General features: G+C 37.8%; 1 protein-coding gene across 1 annotated transcript; it reads left to right on the top strand.

The window, feature by feature from the left end:
• Positions 1-939: 939 nt before the first annotated feature.
• LOC311591889 (olfactory receptor 5P76) lies at positions 940-1893 on the top strand (the record flags this gene model as incomplete). Its single annotated transcript, XM_084771707.1, has 1 exon — positions 940-1893. One exon carries the CDS (start codon positions 940-942, stop codon positions 1891-1893), a length of 954 nt encoding a protein of 317 aa, XP_084627833.1.
• Between the last annotated feature and the right edge of the window lie 13894 nt (positions 1894-15787).

Consider the following 15787-nt stretch of genomic DNA (forward strand, 5'->3'; position numbering starts at 1 on the left):
TTTATCATTTGACAAAAACATTTGTATACTCAAGATAAAACTATTTTAGCTATAGGTTGAGTATCTATTATGTTTTTTCATAGGGATTGCATAGATATTTCAAATTATTTAGTAGAGCAACATTGTCAATTTCAAATACATAAAACCATCTAACAAATTTGAGATAAATAATTCTATTGATATTTTCAAATCCCTGTCTAGTTGGTGTGTGAATAATAAATGTATTTATGTAGGAAAATCTTACTCAATATGAGTTAAAATAAACTTTACAAAAAATCCATTCCTATCATTTTTGGTATTTAAGCATCTAAGACTATTATTATTTAACTTTATTATTGCACAGATATTCAGTAGTGGAGTTCAGACAGTTTGGAGTTATAATTCTGATTTTATTGGCTGTTATATAAGCCATATACAAGTTAAGTAATCTCTTTCCAAGACATTAAAATACTGATAAAATCATATTTATGATGATGTAATATTTTATGCAAAAATACAATATACTTATGAAAATATTGCAATTTTATAAATTAACTATTTGTGTCTATACACAATTCTAAGATTCATACTTGTTTTTTAAGAAGCATGTAAATATTAGGTGCAATCCAAGTATTTTCTATAAACCTATGCATTCATGTTTCCAAAAATACTCAGAATTTATTTTATATATTCTATTTTCATATTTTCCTTTAAGATGTAATTGGTAAGACAATATAACATGTAAATAAAAAGGCATATTATATAAATCAAATGTTTTACATGTATTGCACAACTTGAAATTGTAGATTCATCCTTGCAGGCAAATAAATATGGAGGCTTAAACATTTTACATATATTGGCATTATTTGTATATTAATGAAAGTAGAAACTACACATTTATAAATTCCTCCCTGTAATGTCTCCATCACAGCCTTGATATAGCAAAAGCTACACTGTCCCATGGCTTTCCTGGAGAATGGGAACCACACTGCAGTGACAGAGTTTGTTTTATTGGGCTTAACAGATGACCCCGTCCTTAGAGTCGTCCTCTTTACCATCATCCTGTGCATCTACCTGGTGACTGTCTCTGGGAACCTCAGCACCATCATTCTCATCAGAGTCTCTTCCCAGCTCCATCACCCCATGTACTTTTTTCTCAGTCACTTGGCTTTTGCTGACATAGGCTACTCATCTTCTGTCACACCCAATATGCTTGTCAACTTCCTGGTGGAGAGAAACACCATCTCCTACTTTGGATGTGGCATCCAGCTTGGCTCAGCTGTTTTCTTTGGGACAGTTGAATGTTTCCTTCTGGCTGCCATGGCTTATGATCGTTTTATAGCAATCTGTAGCCCATTGCTTTATTCAAACAAAATGTCCACACAAGTCTGTGTCCAGTTACTTATAGGATCTTATATTGGTGGTTTTCTTAATGCTTCCTCCTTCACGTGTTCCTTCTTTTCACTTCTTTTTTGTGAACCAAATAGAGTCAATCATTTTTTCTGTGATTTTGCCCCATTAGTAAAGCTCGCTTGTTCTGATGTCAGCGTCCCTGCAGTTGTTCCTTCATTCACAGCTGGATCCATCATTATGGTGACAGTGTTTGTAATAGCCGTCTCCTACATCTACATCCTCATCACCATCCTGAAGATGCGCTCCACCGAGGGCCGCCACAAGGCCTTCTCCACCTGCACCTCCCACCTCACTGCAGTCACTCTGTTCTATGGAACCATCACATTCATCTATGTGTTGCCCAAGTCCACCTACTCCACTGACCAGAACAAGGTGGTATCTGTGTTCTACATGGTGGTGATCCCCATGTTGAACCCCCTCATCTACAGCCTCAGGAATAATGAGATTAAGGGTGCTCTGAAGAGACAGCTTGGTAGAAAAATATATTTTAGAGGTATTTGATATTTTGAAAAACATGATATAGCAATGATGTTTCTTTCATATAATATTAAAGTGAATGTTCTGATTGAAAACAGATTGATGACAGTGAGAAGATTTTCAATAAATATGGGAGTTCTAATTTCATGTTATATACAAAATTAGAAATTTCAATCATAAACTAAAACAAATTTTTAAATTAAGGGAATAAATCTAATCATACAGATATAAATTGCTAAACACAATTTATAAGTTATATTAATATATTTCAAAGTTGTTCATTACGTATGTTACAGACTGGATCTTTGTTGTTAGGTTTTTTGAGACAGGATTTCTCTAAGTAATAATCCTAGATGTCTTTATAGAATAGGCTGACCCTGAACTCAGAGATTCAACTGCCTCTGCATCCAAAGTGCTGGTATTTAAAGCAAGTATCAACACCACGGGGCACAGATTGCAACTTAATTGTCCCCAAAGTCTGTCACTGCCAAAAAGCCTGCCGCCTATTATGATGTTCTTAGGCAGTGCTAGAAACGTTTATAAATTGAGCCCAGTTGCAATATTTATTTTATTGAGGCATTCCATGAAAGAGATGTGTCACTCAGAACTTTATCTTCCTTATTGGCAATGATATGAGTGGCTTTGTTTATCTACACATCCCTACCATATCGATGGCCTCATTCCACCAAAAACTGAGACATGGAAAACTCTGTACCAAGAGTAACTCTTTTTTTATAAGTTGATTATCTTAACTATTTGTTATAACAGAAAGCTGGTTAATACGGACTTGAATCTATCAGGCTGTGTTTGTTTTTACACTAAGCTATTCTGAGATATATCTGACAAATATATCTATTCTATTGTATGATAAGAAGCAACAAGATACTAAAATTCCTAAGAATATTGTTAGAAAGATTGTCAGTAAGGATGGAACTTGTAGATTCATAAAACTTCTGATCTGTGATCCTGGCTTCTGGTCATGGCCTAATTGTAAGGTCTGTAAAGAATAATAGTGAATCCATCTTTGATTAATCTATAAATTTATCTTTTTAATAATATTTTTATATTTTGAAAGGTCCATATAGTGTAGTATGTATATTGATCATATAGACCTACAACTTGCTCCATCTAATTTCATATTGGGACCCCAATCCAACTCCTCACACCCAATTTCATCTTTTTATTCATTTTCAATTATTTCCTTTATTTTGAAGATAATATTGCTCCCATATACCCCTGTCCTTCATTTTTCAAATTTATACCCTCTTTCTTCCATTGTGATTAATAACTCCTGAGTCCAATTAATGTTTACATATACACATGGGTGTGTGGACATCCACATGGTAACATACCAACAGCCTTATTCCCAAAAGAAAGTCTCTCTCTCTCTCTCTCTCTCTCTCTCTCTCTCTCTCTCTCTCTCTCTCTCTGTCTCTCTTTCCCCTCAAGAATCATCAGCTGCCAGTACCTCCTCTGACAGGGGTGGGACCCCAGAGACTCTTCTTCCATTCCTGATGAAATTTGGATCGACTTGATGATGCAGATAAACATAATAATTGTGCAGCAGCCAGGCTACATGTAGAAGTCAGCCTTTGACGGTGCTTCTCTCCATGGGCCAGCTCTTACATTCTTTACAACTCCTCATCTGTGAAGTTCTCTGTGAAGTGCAGAGTGGAGATTGGTATAGATGACCCGTGCTCAGGTGAGCATGCGCAGAGAGTACTTTGATCAGCTATAGGCCTCTGCATTTACCACTGTTCTCTGAAAAAAGAATCTTGTCTATCCAAGGCTGAGAGAAACACAAACTTCTTCTCTAGGTTTATGATTCTTGTCTCACTGAACTCCTGGTCTGCATGCCAGGGTCTGGCTTCCTGCCTGGGATAATGTGACATTCTATACCAGGTACAAAACATGAGCTCTTCTGCTGGAATGAGTAGGTTCCTGAGCTTCCAAGTACCAAGAGAAACAAACTATAACAGTTTCTCTGAAGAATAAAGCTTGTAAGTTCAACAAGAAGATTTGAAGAGGAAAGATTTAGAAAGACTTCATGGTCAGAACCACCCCCTGCTCTACCCTCTGGGGATGAGCTGGCTGCCTTTCTCTTAAAATTGTGATTATCTTCAGTAAGGGTATATTTGGATGATAGCTATCACACTCATTCACTTTTCCTATCTCTGCTTTGGTGCTTCAGGGAAAAAAAATCATCTTTGAATCTATTTAGAATTATATTTTGCAATTCTGAAAGGTAAGACATTATTCTATGCCACAGGGATTGAGACTCAGAAACACTCAAAATGGAATTTATCTTCTATAATAGGATTCCAAGAATAAAAATTAAAAATAAGTGATGTGAACTATCAGTTTGGGTTGAGTTGTATGAGGGGGGAAAAGGCAAAACAAAATCAAACAAAAATTAAAAGAAAGCCAAGTGAGCACAGGAGACTGATGCACTGGGGCAGGGAGTGTTCAACAGAGTCCTCACTGGGATCCCAATACCATGGCAAGGACTGGAGAATGTCCTCACATTCATCTTGGATACGCTATTTCTGTACCGCGGTTTGAATGAATGTAATAATGACTCATATGCATGGCATTTACTTTTGCAGTTTTCAGTTGCAACAATGGCAGCACTGGTCATTTTAATCAATACCATGGAGGTCACAACTAGAAAAACTAATAAATGTTAGGTTTGTTGAAAAATAGGGTTTACAGAATATCAACTCAGTGAACATATCCAGAAAGAATGAGAACAGGTGTGAGGGAGACATAACATACAAATAGTCTCTCAACATGAGGAGAGGAAGAAAGTGCTGCCTACATGGACTTGGGTTTAATGTTCTTTGAGGATGGGTGGGAAAAAAGTCAAAACTATGGATTGTCCCTGGGATACATGTCATTGATAGACATCACACATGTGTTCTCAAGAAAAGACGAAATGTAGGTTATCAAGTTATGTTCAGATAGCAGCAGCTACAGAATTTTAACATTGATCTTGTGCTTGATATTGTCAAAAGCAAGTGATAGCTCTGGGTAAATTGAATAAATGAACAAACAACTCAAGGCTTATTTTCCTATCAAACACAGAAAAAGACATTGACAAGCCAAAAGGAATCCAGGAATACTAAGTATGGAAGTCATTGAAAGAAACACATGAGAAACTGAAACTAGTAACATTTGGTTGATTCTTGGATTAATCAGCAAAGATCATCATATATTATTTTTATAAAAAATGGCCAGAGATACTTGAAATGTACATAATCACAGAAAATAAAAAATATTGTATATATGAAATCAGAAGTGTTCATAGTGGTAAGGAAAATAATAATAGCTAAGACACTATGTCTCCACTACAGCCCAACAACTCTAACACATCAACCCTGAAAATTGTAACATAGCTGAAGCATGTGACAAGCTTAAAATATCATTTATGTATATGATAGAGGTCTTTCAAAAAGAAGTGAATATTTCTCTTAAAGAAATCTATGAAAGAAAATGAGTAAAACAGTAGGAGATCCAAAAAGAAAAAAAAGAATCAATAAGAAAAACCAAAATTGAGGAAAATCTGGAAATGAAAAATTTAGGAACTTGAACATGAACTTCAGAGGCAAGCCTCATCAAGAAAGTACAAATGATTAAAGAGAGAATGTCAGATTTTGAAGACCTGATAGAAGAAATGGATACCTCTGTCAAAGAAAATGTTAAATCAAAACAAAATTTAAAAAACAATAAAACATCTGGAAAATCTGAGACACTATGAAAAGACCAAACCTAAGAGTAGTAGGCATAGAGGAAGAAGAAACCCAGTGAATATTTTCAGAAAAAATCATAGAAGAAAATTTCCAAAGCATATAGAATTGCAAATAGATTGGACCAGAAAAGAAAAGCCCCTTGGTACATAATAATAAAGACACTAAATTTACATAACAAAGAAAGAATATTAAAAATTATGAGGGAAAAGACAAGTAACGTATAAAGGCATACCTATTAGAACTACACTCCATTTCTTAATGGGGACTTGAAAGTCTAGAAAGGCCTGGACAGACATATTCTCTGATACCAGCCCAGACTACTATATACCCAGTGAAACTTTTAACACAATTAATTGAGGAAAATAAAACATTCCATGCTAAAAACCAAATTTTAACAATATCTATCTACAAAGGTAGCCCTATAGAAGGTGCTAAGAAAACTCCAACTGAAAGAGGTTGACCATAGCCTAGAGAAGACAAAAAATAAGGAATCTCAGACAAACAAATCAAAACAGGGGAAACACACATACCACCAGCAGCAGCAGCTTGACCACCACAATAACAACAAACAAAATAACAAGAATCCACAAACCCTACTAATTGATAACTCTCAACATCAATGGTATCAGTTCCCCCAACAAAAGGACATAGACTAAAAGAATGGATTTGAAAACAATATCTATCCTTCTGCTGCATCCAAGATACACACCTTGATATTAAGGATAGACATTGCCGAAGAGTAAAAGAATGGAAAAGAATATTCCAAACAAATATACGTGAAAAGCAAGCTGGTGTATCCAATTTTAAAAAGTAGAGTAAAAAGTACATACTCATCAAAAGAAAAAAAAAAAAAGAACATGGCAATTCTATACCCCAAAACTAGAACACCCAAGTTCATAATAGAAATACTACTATAGCTTAAATCATGTATTATCATCACACACTGATAGTGGGAGACTTCAAAACCCCACTCTCACCAATAACAGTAATCCAGACCAAAAAAAAATAATAATAATAGAGAAATGCTGGAGCTTACAGATGTAATAAACCAAATGGACTTAAAAGATATTTACAGGACAGTACACACAAAAGGTTATATCTTTTCTCATCACCTCATGGAATTTTGTCCAAAACAGACTACATACTAGACACAAGGAAGTCTCAACAATCTAAGAAAATTGAAATAACATCCTGCATTCTGTCTGACCACTAGCCACTAGAGCTGAATACCAAGAACAACTTAAACAACAGAAAGCTCACAACCTTGTGGAAACTGAGTAACTCACTACTGAATAAAAATTTTAAAGTTTTAAAAATTAAAACTTTCTAGAATTTAATAAAATTTTTATGAGTTTTCTGTACCTTTTTTATTAATTTATTCTTATTACATCTCAATTGTTAGCCCTTCCCCTGTTTCCTCCCATTCTTCCCTCCCTCCCACTTCCCCCCTTCTCCCCTCCCCTATGTCTGTGATTGAGGGAGACCTCCTCCCCCTATATATGCTCTTAGAATATGGAGTCTCTTCTTGATGACTTGCTATCCTTCCTCTGAGTGCCGCCAGGCCTCCCTATCCAGGGGACGTGGTCAGAAAAGGGCACCAGAGTTCGTGTGAGAGTCAGATCTCACTCTTCACTCAATGGTGGAGAATATCATGTTCGTCAGCTAGTTCTTGATAGGGGTTCGAGGTTTACTGCCTATATTCTCCTTGGCTGGTGCCTTAGTTTGAGGAGAACCCCAGGACCCAATCTGCCTGTCATAAAGTTCTTCTTGTAGGTTTCCAGGACCCTGTGGATCCTACTATTTCCCCATTCTTCCATGCTACTCTTGCCTAAAGTCTCAATAGGATGTCCTCTCCTCTGACCCACTTTCTGGTAAGTAAAGTTTTTCATGGGACGTATCCCTTGGACTGCCGATGCCGCTCCCATCCAGCAGGAAAGACACCAACACCAGGAACTCTTCTTGCAGCAGTTTTTATTCAGGATCCTGGAGTGACCCCGGGAAAAGCTCCCACAGAACCTTTTATAGTGTGCCTGTCCTATCAGAAACTGCCACGTCGCCACTCCTGGTTGGTGCATTTGGATCACACCACCTCATGCCATGCCTTGTCAGATCACACCACCTGACGCTATGACTTGTTTGAATCATGCTACCTCACGCCATGCCTTCAGGCATGCGCATAAGGGGCTTGCTCACTGCGCATGCTCATAAGGATTACTCACTGTGCATGCACAAAGGTTTTCTCACTGCTCATGCGCAACAGGGGGCGCATTGCGCCGGGGAAGCAGCAGGGGGCGCTACTATCTGTGGCTCTCCACATTGGACTAGTGTTTTGATATAAGTGAGTATATACCGTTTGTCTCTTTTTGCTTCTGGGTGAACTCACTCATTATGATAATTTCTAGATCAATCCATTTGTCCACAAATTTCAGGAATTCCTTGTTTTTAATAGCTGAGTAGTATTCCATAGTGTATATGTACCACAGTTTCTTAGTCCATTCTTCTACTGAGGGACACTTAGGCTGTTTCCATGTTCTGGCTATTATGTATAAAGCAGCTATCAACATGGTTGAGCATATGTCCCTGTTGTGTGGTAGGGCATTTTCTGGGTAGAATTTAATAAAAATTAATACACAATTGGTTGAAGTCCCTAGGGTGTCTGCTCTTTTCCATAGTGAGGTTGAAGTGGGGAATTGGATCTGTGAGAAAATGGAGGAGATGGGGAAAGACTTGGGAGAGAGGGGGCAGGGGAAACTGTAGATAGTGACTGAGTCTTCTAGCTCAGAGGAGACCTCACAGTCTGGAATAAATGTGAATCTGACCTAAGATCACCCAGCCAACCCAGAGAAAGTTCCCGGGTCCACACAGGCACAAACTGTCTCCAAGGTCTAGGGACATACCTGACAGGGCACATAGCACATGTACTCTGTGTCTCAGAAGGAACTGTGGGTTGCAAAACACAAGTTTCTGAGTCTCCCTGCTGAGAGGAGACACCACAGTATGTGACACAGGTATATCTGACCTCAGGTCACCTACCTGATCCATCTGAAGAGTTTCCTAATCCCCACAGGTGAGGGGTGTAAACTTAGAGCCACTCCACTACAGGCTGCTCTCATGGACAGTGAAGGACACCAGAAACTACCACCCAACACAAGAGACGGCAAGATGGTTAAAGACCACCACAAAACTGCAAGTGACAAAAGCCAAGTATTATGGTATCTTCAGAACCCAATTATCCCAAAACAATCAGCCCTGGAAACTCTAACACAACTGAAACACAAGAAAATGACCTCAAATCTTACATAATAAAGATGATAATGGAAGGAACAAATAAAATCTGTAAACAAGCACAGGGTGATACAGGCAAACAGATTGAGGACCTTAGGCCAGGCCAGAAGACTATAGAGAGGAAGTGAAGAAATCACTGGGAAATTCATCAGGAAAAACAAAAACAAAAACAAAATCAGATGAAGGAAATCAATAAAAAGGATCAAGATCTGAAGATGAAAATGGAAACAATGATAAAAGCACAAATTGAGGAAAGACAGAACTTAGAGAAGAAAACAGGAATTGCATAGGTAAGCATCATCAACAGAATACAAGAGATGCAGGAAAGAATGTTGGGTGTATGATGTACCATCAACAGGAATTGAGGAAAGAGAAGACACCCAGCTCCAAGGCCCAGAAAATATTTTCAACAAAATCATAGAAGAAAATTTCCCGAATTTAAAGGAAGAGATGCATAAAATATTCAAGATGCCTACAGAACACCAAATAGAATAAATCGGAAAGGAAAATACTCTCACCACATAATAATCAAACAACAAGCAACATGACTCTGTAGACTCAGCATCAGCTCCTAGGTCCAGGTTCCTGCCCTGCTTGAGTTTTGTTCTAACTTTTCCTGATGATGAACTGTGACATGAAAGCATAAGGTGAACATCAGACCAATCTCTCTTATGAATATTGATGCAAAAATACTTAATGAAATACTTGCAGAATGAATCCAAAAACACACCCAACTGTGTGCCACAAGAACACATCATACACCATGACCAACTAGGCTTCATTCCAGACATACATAGGTTGTTGAGTATTTCTGTGGTTTAGGTATCAAGGTGACTGTCGCCTCATAGAACGAGTTTAGTAATGTTCCTTCTGTTTCTATTTGTGAAATAGTTTAAAGAGAATTGGTATTAGCTCTTCTTTGAAGGTTTGGTAGATTTCTGTGCTGACCAAGGAGCCTTTGTTTTCTGATCCAATTATTTGCTGTCCAGTACATTTGAAAATTTTTCTTCTATGATTTTGTTGAAAATATTCATTGGGTTTCTTCTTCTTTCTCTACAGCTACTATTACTGGCTGTGGTCTTTACATAGTGTCCCAGGTATCCTAGATATTTTATGCTTGGAGGGTTGTTTTTTGTTTGTTTGTTTTTGAGCCAACTTTGAAACAAGTTTTATTAAATATTGGCCAGGTTCATGGATACTGGCCAGATCCATATCTGAGATTTCCAGGGTATGGCATCAACTTATATTATTCGGATCTTATAAAGGCAAAACCCAAAGACCACATACTGCACACCATCACCCAGTTAGTGGCAATGCTTGCACTTTTTATATTTAACATTTTCTTTGCCTGCAGTTTCCATATCTTATATCCGGTCTTTAATGTCTGAGATTCTCTCTTTAATCACTAGTATTTGTTTTTTTAGGAGGCTTGCCTCTGAGGTTCCTGTTCAAGTTCCTAAATTTTTTATTTCCAGATTTTTCCCAGTTTTGGTTTTTGTTATTGGTTCTGTTTCTATTTTTGGATCTTTTGCTGTTTTATTCATTTCCTTCCACTATTTGTTTTTCATAGATTTTTTTAAAAGAGACATACTCATTTCTTTTTTGAAGGGCCTCTATAAGATACATAAAGACTTTTTAAAGCTCTTTGTCATATGCTTCAGCTACATTACAATTCTCAGGGGCTTCTGAGGTAGGGTTTCTGGGCTCTAGTAGAGACATATTATCCTGGTTGTTATTATATGGTCATACCATCCTGAAAACTCCTGCTCTCATCTGCACATTACCTTTTATTTTCTGTGATTATATATGTATATATACATATTTTCATATATCTCTGATCATTTTAATAAAAAATAACATATGATGGTCTGTATTGATTTATGTCAATAGCAACCAAATGCTGCTGGTTTCATTTCTTTCATGTGTGAGTTTCATATTTAGTATTCCTGGATTCCTTTAAGCTTGTCTATGTCTTTCTCTGTGTTTGGTAGAAAAACTTAAGCCTTAAGTTATCTGTTCACCAGCCAAGGAAAAAATAGGCAGTAAAAACCTTGAACCCCTACCCGGACTAGCCGATGGACATTCTCCACTGTTGAGTGGAGAAGGAGATCTAACTTTCACACAAACTCTGGTGCCCCATATTTGAACATGTCCCTTGGACGGAGATGCCTGGTGGCACTCAGAGGAAAGATAATAGGTCACCAAGGAGAGACTTGATACTGTATGAGCATATTCAGGGGGAGGAGGTCCCCCTCAGACACAGACTTAGGGGAGGGGAGGGGAGTAGGGGGGAAGTGGGAGGAAGGGAGGAATGGGAGGATACATGGGATGGGCTAACAACTGAGATGTAATATGTATAAATTAATAAAAATGTATTTAAAAAAAGTTATCTGTTCACTAATTTAATTTACTCTGAGATACCACTTGCTTTTTACCATATTAAACATAAGCTCAAGGCTAGAGTTCTGGCGCTACTATCTGCTTGGCTTGATAACTTACATTTCCCCTTCTCCTGAGAACACATGTGTAATGTCTATCAATAACATGTCTGCCAGGAGCAATCCTTAGTTTTGACTATTTCCCCACCCATCCCCATCCATCCCCCCCCAAAAAAATAAACCTATAGTCTATGTAGCTAGGCTTTCTTCCTCATTATCAAATTCCTCGTGTTGAGACAATATTTGTATGTTAGGATCCCTTCTCACACTTTCTAGGGATATTCACAGAATTGTCATCCTGTAAACCCGATTTTGATATCAAACCTAACATTTATTAGTTTTTCTAGTTGTGGTCCCCAAGGGATTGATTAAAAATGACCAGTGGTGTCATTGTTGCAACTGAAAACTCAAAAATAAATCTCATGATATGAATGAGTATTGCAGTCACACAACTCGCTGTACAGAAATAACATATCCAAGATGAATGTGAAGACACTCTTCGGTCCTTGCTAGGGTATCAGTTCCTCAGTAAGGACTATGTTGAACATTCTCTGCCCCAGTACATCAATCTCCTATGCTCATTTGGTTTCCTTTTTGTTTGTTTGTTTTTGCTTTGTTTTGTCTTTTTTCCCCTTTGTACTACTCAACCCAAACTCGTAGTCCACATCACTTATTTTTAATTTTCATTCTTGTAATCAAGATAAATTCCATTTTGAGTGTTTCTAATTCACAACCCCAGTGGCTTAGAATAATGCCTTACATGTAAGAATTGCAAAATATAATTCTAAAATAGATTCAAAGATGGAATTTTTTGAAGTACTAAATCAGAGGCAGGAAAAGGAAATGAGTGTGATAACCACCATCACCTGAAGATTACTCTATTGTAAGTAATCACGATTTCAAGAGAAAAACAGCCATTGCAGCCCCAGTGTGCAGAGCAGGGTGTGGGTCTGACCATGAAGTCTTTCTAAAACTTTCCTCTTCACAATTTCATTGTCTAAATTAAAATCTTGACTCTTCTGGGAAACTGTTTTGGTTTGCTTCTCTTGGTTCTTGGAAGCTCAGGAGCCTGCTCATTTCAGCACAAGAATTAACACTTTGTACCTGGTAGAGAATGTCACAGATTATCCCAGGCATAAAGTGAGACCTTGGTATGCAGACCAGGAGTTCTGGGAGGCAAGAATCATAAACCCAGTGAAGAAGTGTGTATTGCTCTCAACCTTGACTAGACAGGCTTCTTATTGCAGAGGACAGTGATTAATGCCGAGGTCTATAGCAAGGTAATGGTGTCTTTTCAACTGTGTAATTTCCTCAGCTGCCTGAATTAAATTAAAACTGAGAGGCAGAGAATAGTTGGGTAATAGACAAAAGATCCCAAAGTAAATTAAATGATTTTAGGAAAATCCAAAAAAAGAAGAAAATATAGAAAAAGAAGTAGTTCTGAATAGGAAGCCTGTGAGGGCCAGAGTTTGGGACATGAGCATAAAGGATGTCAGAGCTTTTTGAGATCTCCATATCTCATTCTTCGTTCAGCATTGGACCACAGTTTTCTGGAGGTTCTATGTCCCACCATTTCACATTCTGTTTTTCCAAATGCCCCTCTTACTGATAGAGTGTGTGATTCCCCATTAAATGACACTTTTAGCTATTTCCATATGATTCATTATTAAATATTAGTTTGAAGTCTACCAAATTCTCTTTTTCCCTTTTTCTTTTGTTAGTGAAAATAGATACTTCTCTCATACAATATATCCTGGTCATAGTTGACCCTTCCTCCACTCCCAGGTTCCCTTTCACTGAGATATACTTCTCTTCCATTTCCTTTAGAAAGGGGCAGGGCTATAAGAGACAGCATGCAAACTTGACAAAAAAAGGACACAATAAGACAAGGCAAAAGTCACAAGAACATGCAAAAGAGTCAGAGATATACCTGCTCCCACTGTTAGGTGTCCCCGAGAAGTACTAAACTGGCAGCCCTAACATACTCAGAGGAGCAGTGCAGACAAATGCAGGCCCTGTGCATGCAGCTTCAGTCTCTGTGAACCCATATGATCCCTGTTTAGTTGATTTGATGGACCATCTTCCCCTGGTGTCTTCCATTCCTTCTGACTCCTATAATTTTTCCTCCCCTTTTTCCCCTGGGGTAACCTGATCTCTGAGGGAAGGGACCTGATGAAGACCTCCAATTTAGAATCCCCACATAATGGGTTTGGGGTTTTTGTTTTGATTTGGTCTTTGCTGCTGTTGCTGCTGTTGTTGTTGCTGTTGTTGCTTCGTTTTGTTTTTGTTGGTTTTTTTTTGTCAAGTTGACACCAACTAGAATCATCTGAAAATAAGAAATCTCACTTGATAAAATATTCCTATACAATTATTCTGTATGTAGCATGGGGGGGTCATTTTCTTGATTTATGACTGATGTGGGAAAATCCATATCATTGTGGGTGGTGCCATCCCTGGGCAGGTAATCCTAGATGATATAAAAAAAATCGTTGATCCCACTTTGGAAATCTATCTGGCACTTTCTCAGAAAAATGGGAATAGGGCTTCCTCAAGACCCGGCTATTCTACTCCTTGGAATATACCCAGAAAATGCCCCACCACACAACAGAGACATATGCTCAACCATGTTCATAGCGGCCTTATTCATAATAGCCAGAACATGGAAACAGCCTAAGTGTCCCTCAGTAGAAAAATGGATAAAGAAAGTGTGGTAAGAAAGTTCAGAGTTGTTCAAGTAAAGACATATTTGCACTGAAACAGAACTGTTTCCTGTTTTAAAAGATATTTTATTAATCTTTGAGAATTTTTATGGAAAATAGATTTTTTTCTCATACAGAATATATCCTTATTACTGTTTCCCCTCTCTCAACTCCCACCTTCCCTCCCGTCCTGATCCACCCCATTTCTGTCACTTACTAGAAAACAAAGAAGCCTCTAAGAGATAATAATAAAATATGATATAATAAGATAAAACAAAAGAAAACCCATCATAGTAGGACAAAACAGGTAGACAGAAAGAAAGGAGCCCAAGAGAAAACATAAGAAACAGATATAGACACAGAGATACCATAGTTCCTACACTCAGAAATCCCATAAAAACACTAACCTGGAAGCCGTCATATACATGCATAGGACCTGTAATGTAAAAAGAGGGAGAAAATAAAAATACATCAATAAATAAATTATAATTAGATAGATTTTTAAAAGATAAAAATTCCTGAGTGAATATTATGAAGCAAGGAACCTCTAAAGATACCTTTGAGTTCATTTTCTGCTGGCCCTCTGCAACTGGACAGGCAGCCTATCCTGAAGAGTATTTGGTTTCCCCAGTGAGGCTCCATTAGGAAAAAAAACACAAATTTTATTTACTATACCACTGTGTACAAAAAAATCTCAGAAAGATATTGAAATTTGTTGTATTTAGGTGCATTTAAGTGAAAATTCAATTATTGAAACCACCATACTGTGAAGTACAACATTATAATTTCAGAGTAACAGAAATATCATTTTCTCTACATTAAAAACCTTAGTCTAAAACTGATCTTGGAATATAAATATTAATTTTATTTCCATACATTTTTAGGGAACCTATGGCCTCTAATGAGTGGAAGAGTCACTGCGGTAGACCTAGAAAGCAGCTGGCTTTAGAAATGGGAAGCTTCCACAAAAATGTGCATACACAGTAACTGAAATTGGAGAGTATTCCTTGGTGGGCTTGGTGAATAATAAATAATAAAGTGTGTGTGTGCATCTGTCAGTAGTCATTTTATGCATTTTCATCACCAAAGCAAATGCCACAGAAGCACAGAAGCCACCATTCAGACCTTCACTCACACTGATGTTGTCCTTTTGATGTTTCCTAAATCTATTTTGTCTATTGTGTTACTGACCTATTTACATGGTTATGTCCTCACAAGACTGATGTCTCAGAATAGTGAATTAGGAACAGACTAGTGAGTCTTACCCTCACTGTTCCCAATCTCCAGGTTTGGTCCAGTCACATATCACATGTACCAGCCCAACTGGTAAGTTCCCTAAAACATAGACCAGCTATAAACACACACACACACACACACACACACACACACACACACACACACACACACACACCTTACAGACATAATTGGATATCCTTGGGATGGTGTTCTGATGTGCGCTACCTGAGCTATATCTTGGAGTTTGAGATGACATAGGTGGACTAGGGTCTTGGGAACTCACCCAATAGTCTAGGCTAGCATACAGTTTGTCCAACTCAGGATAGTCCTGATTGTTTGAGATAGGCTGGCCAGGCAAAGTACCAGAAGCTCATGTGGCTACACTAGCTATGTCTGGAGATTGAGACTGGTACAGGCAGGCTAGGGTACAGAGAACTTTCTAGACTGGACTAGAGCAAAGAGTAGGTGACCTGGGCTGGGCCTGGAGGTTAGACGTAGAGGAGGTGGGCCA

The sequence above is a fragment of the Acomys minous genome, assembly GCF_964271855.1.
Source record: "Acomys minous genome assembly, chromosome: 2".
NCBI lineage: Eukaryota > Metazoa > Chordata > Mammalia > Rodentia > Muridae > Acomys > Acomys minous.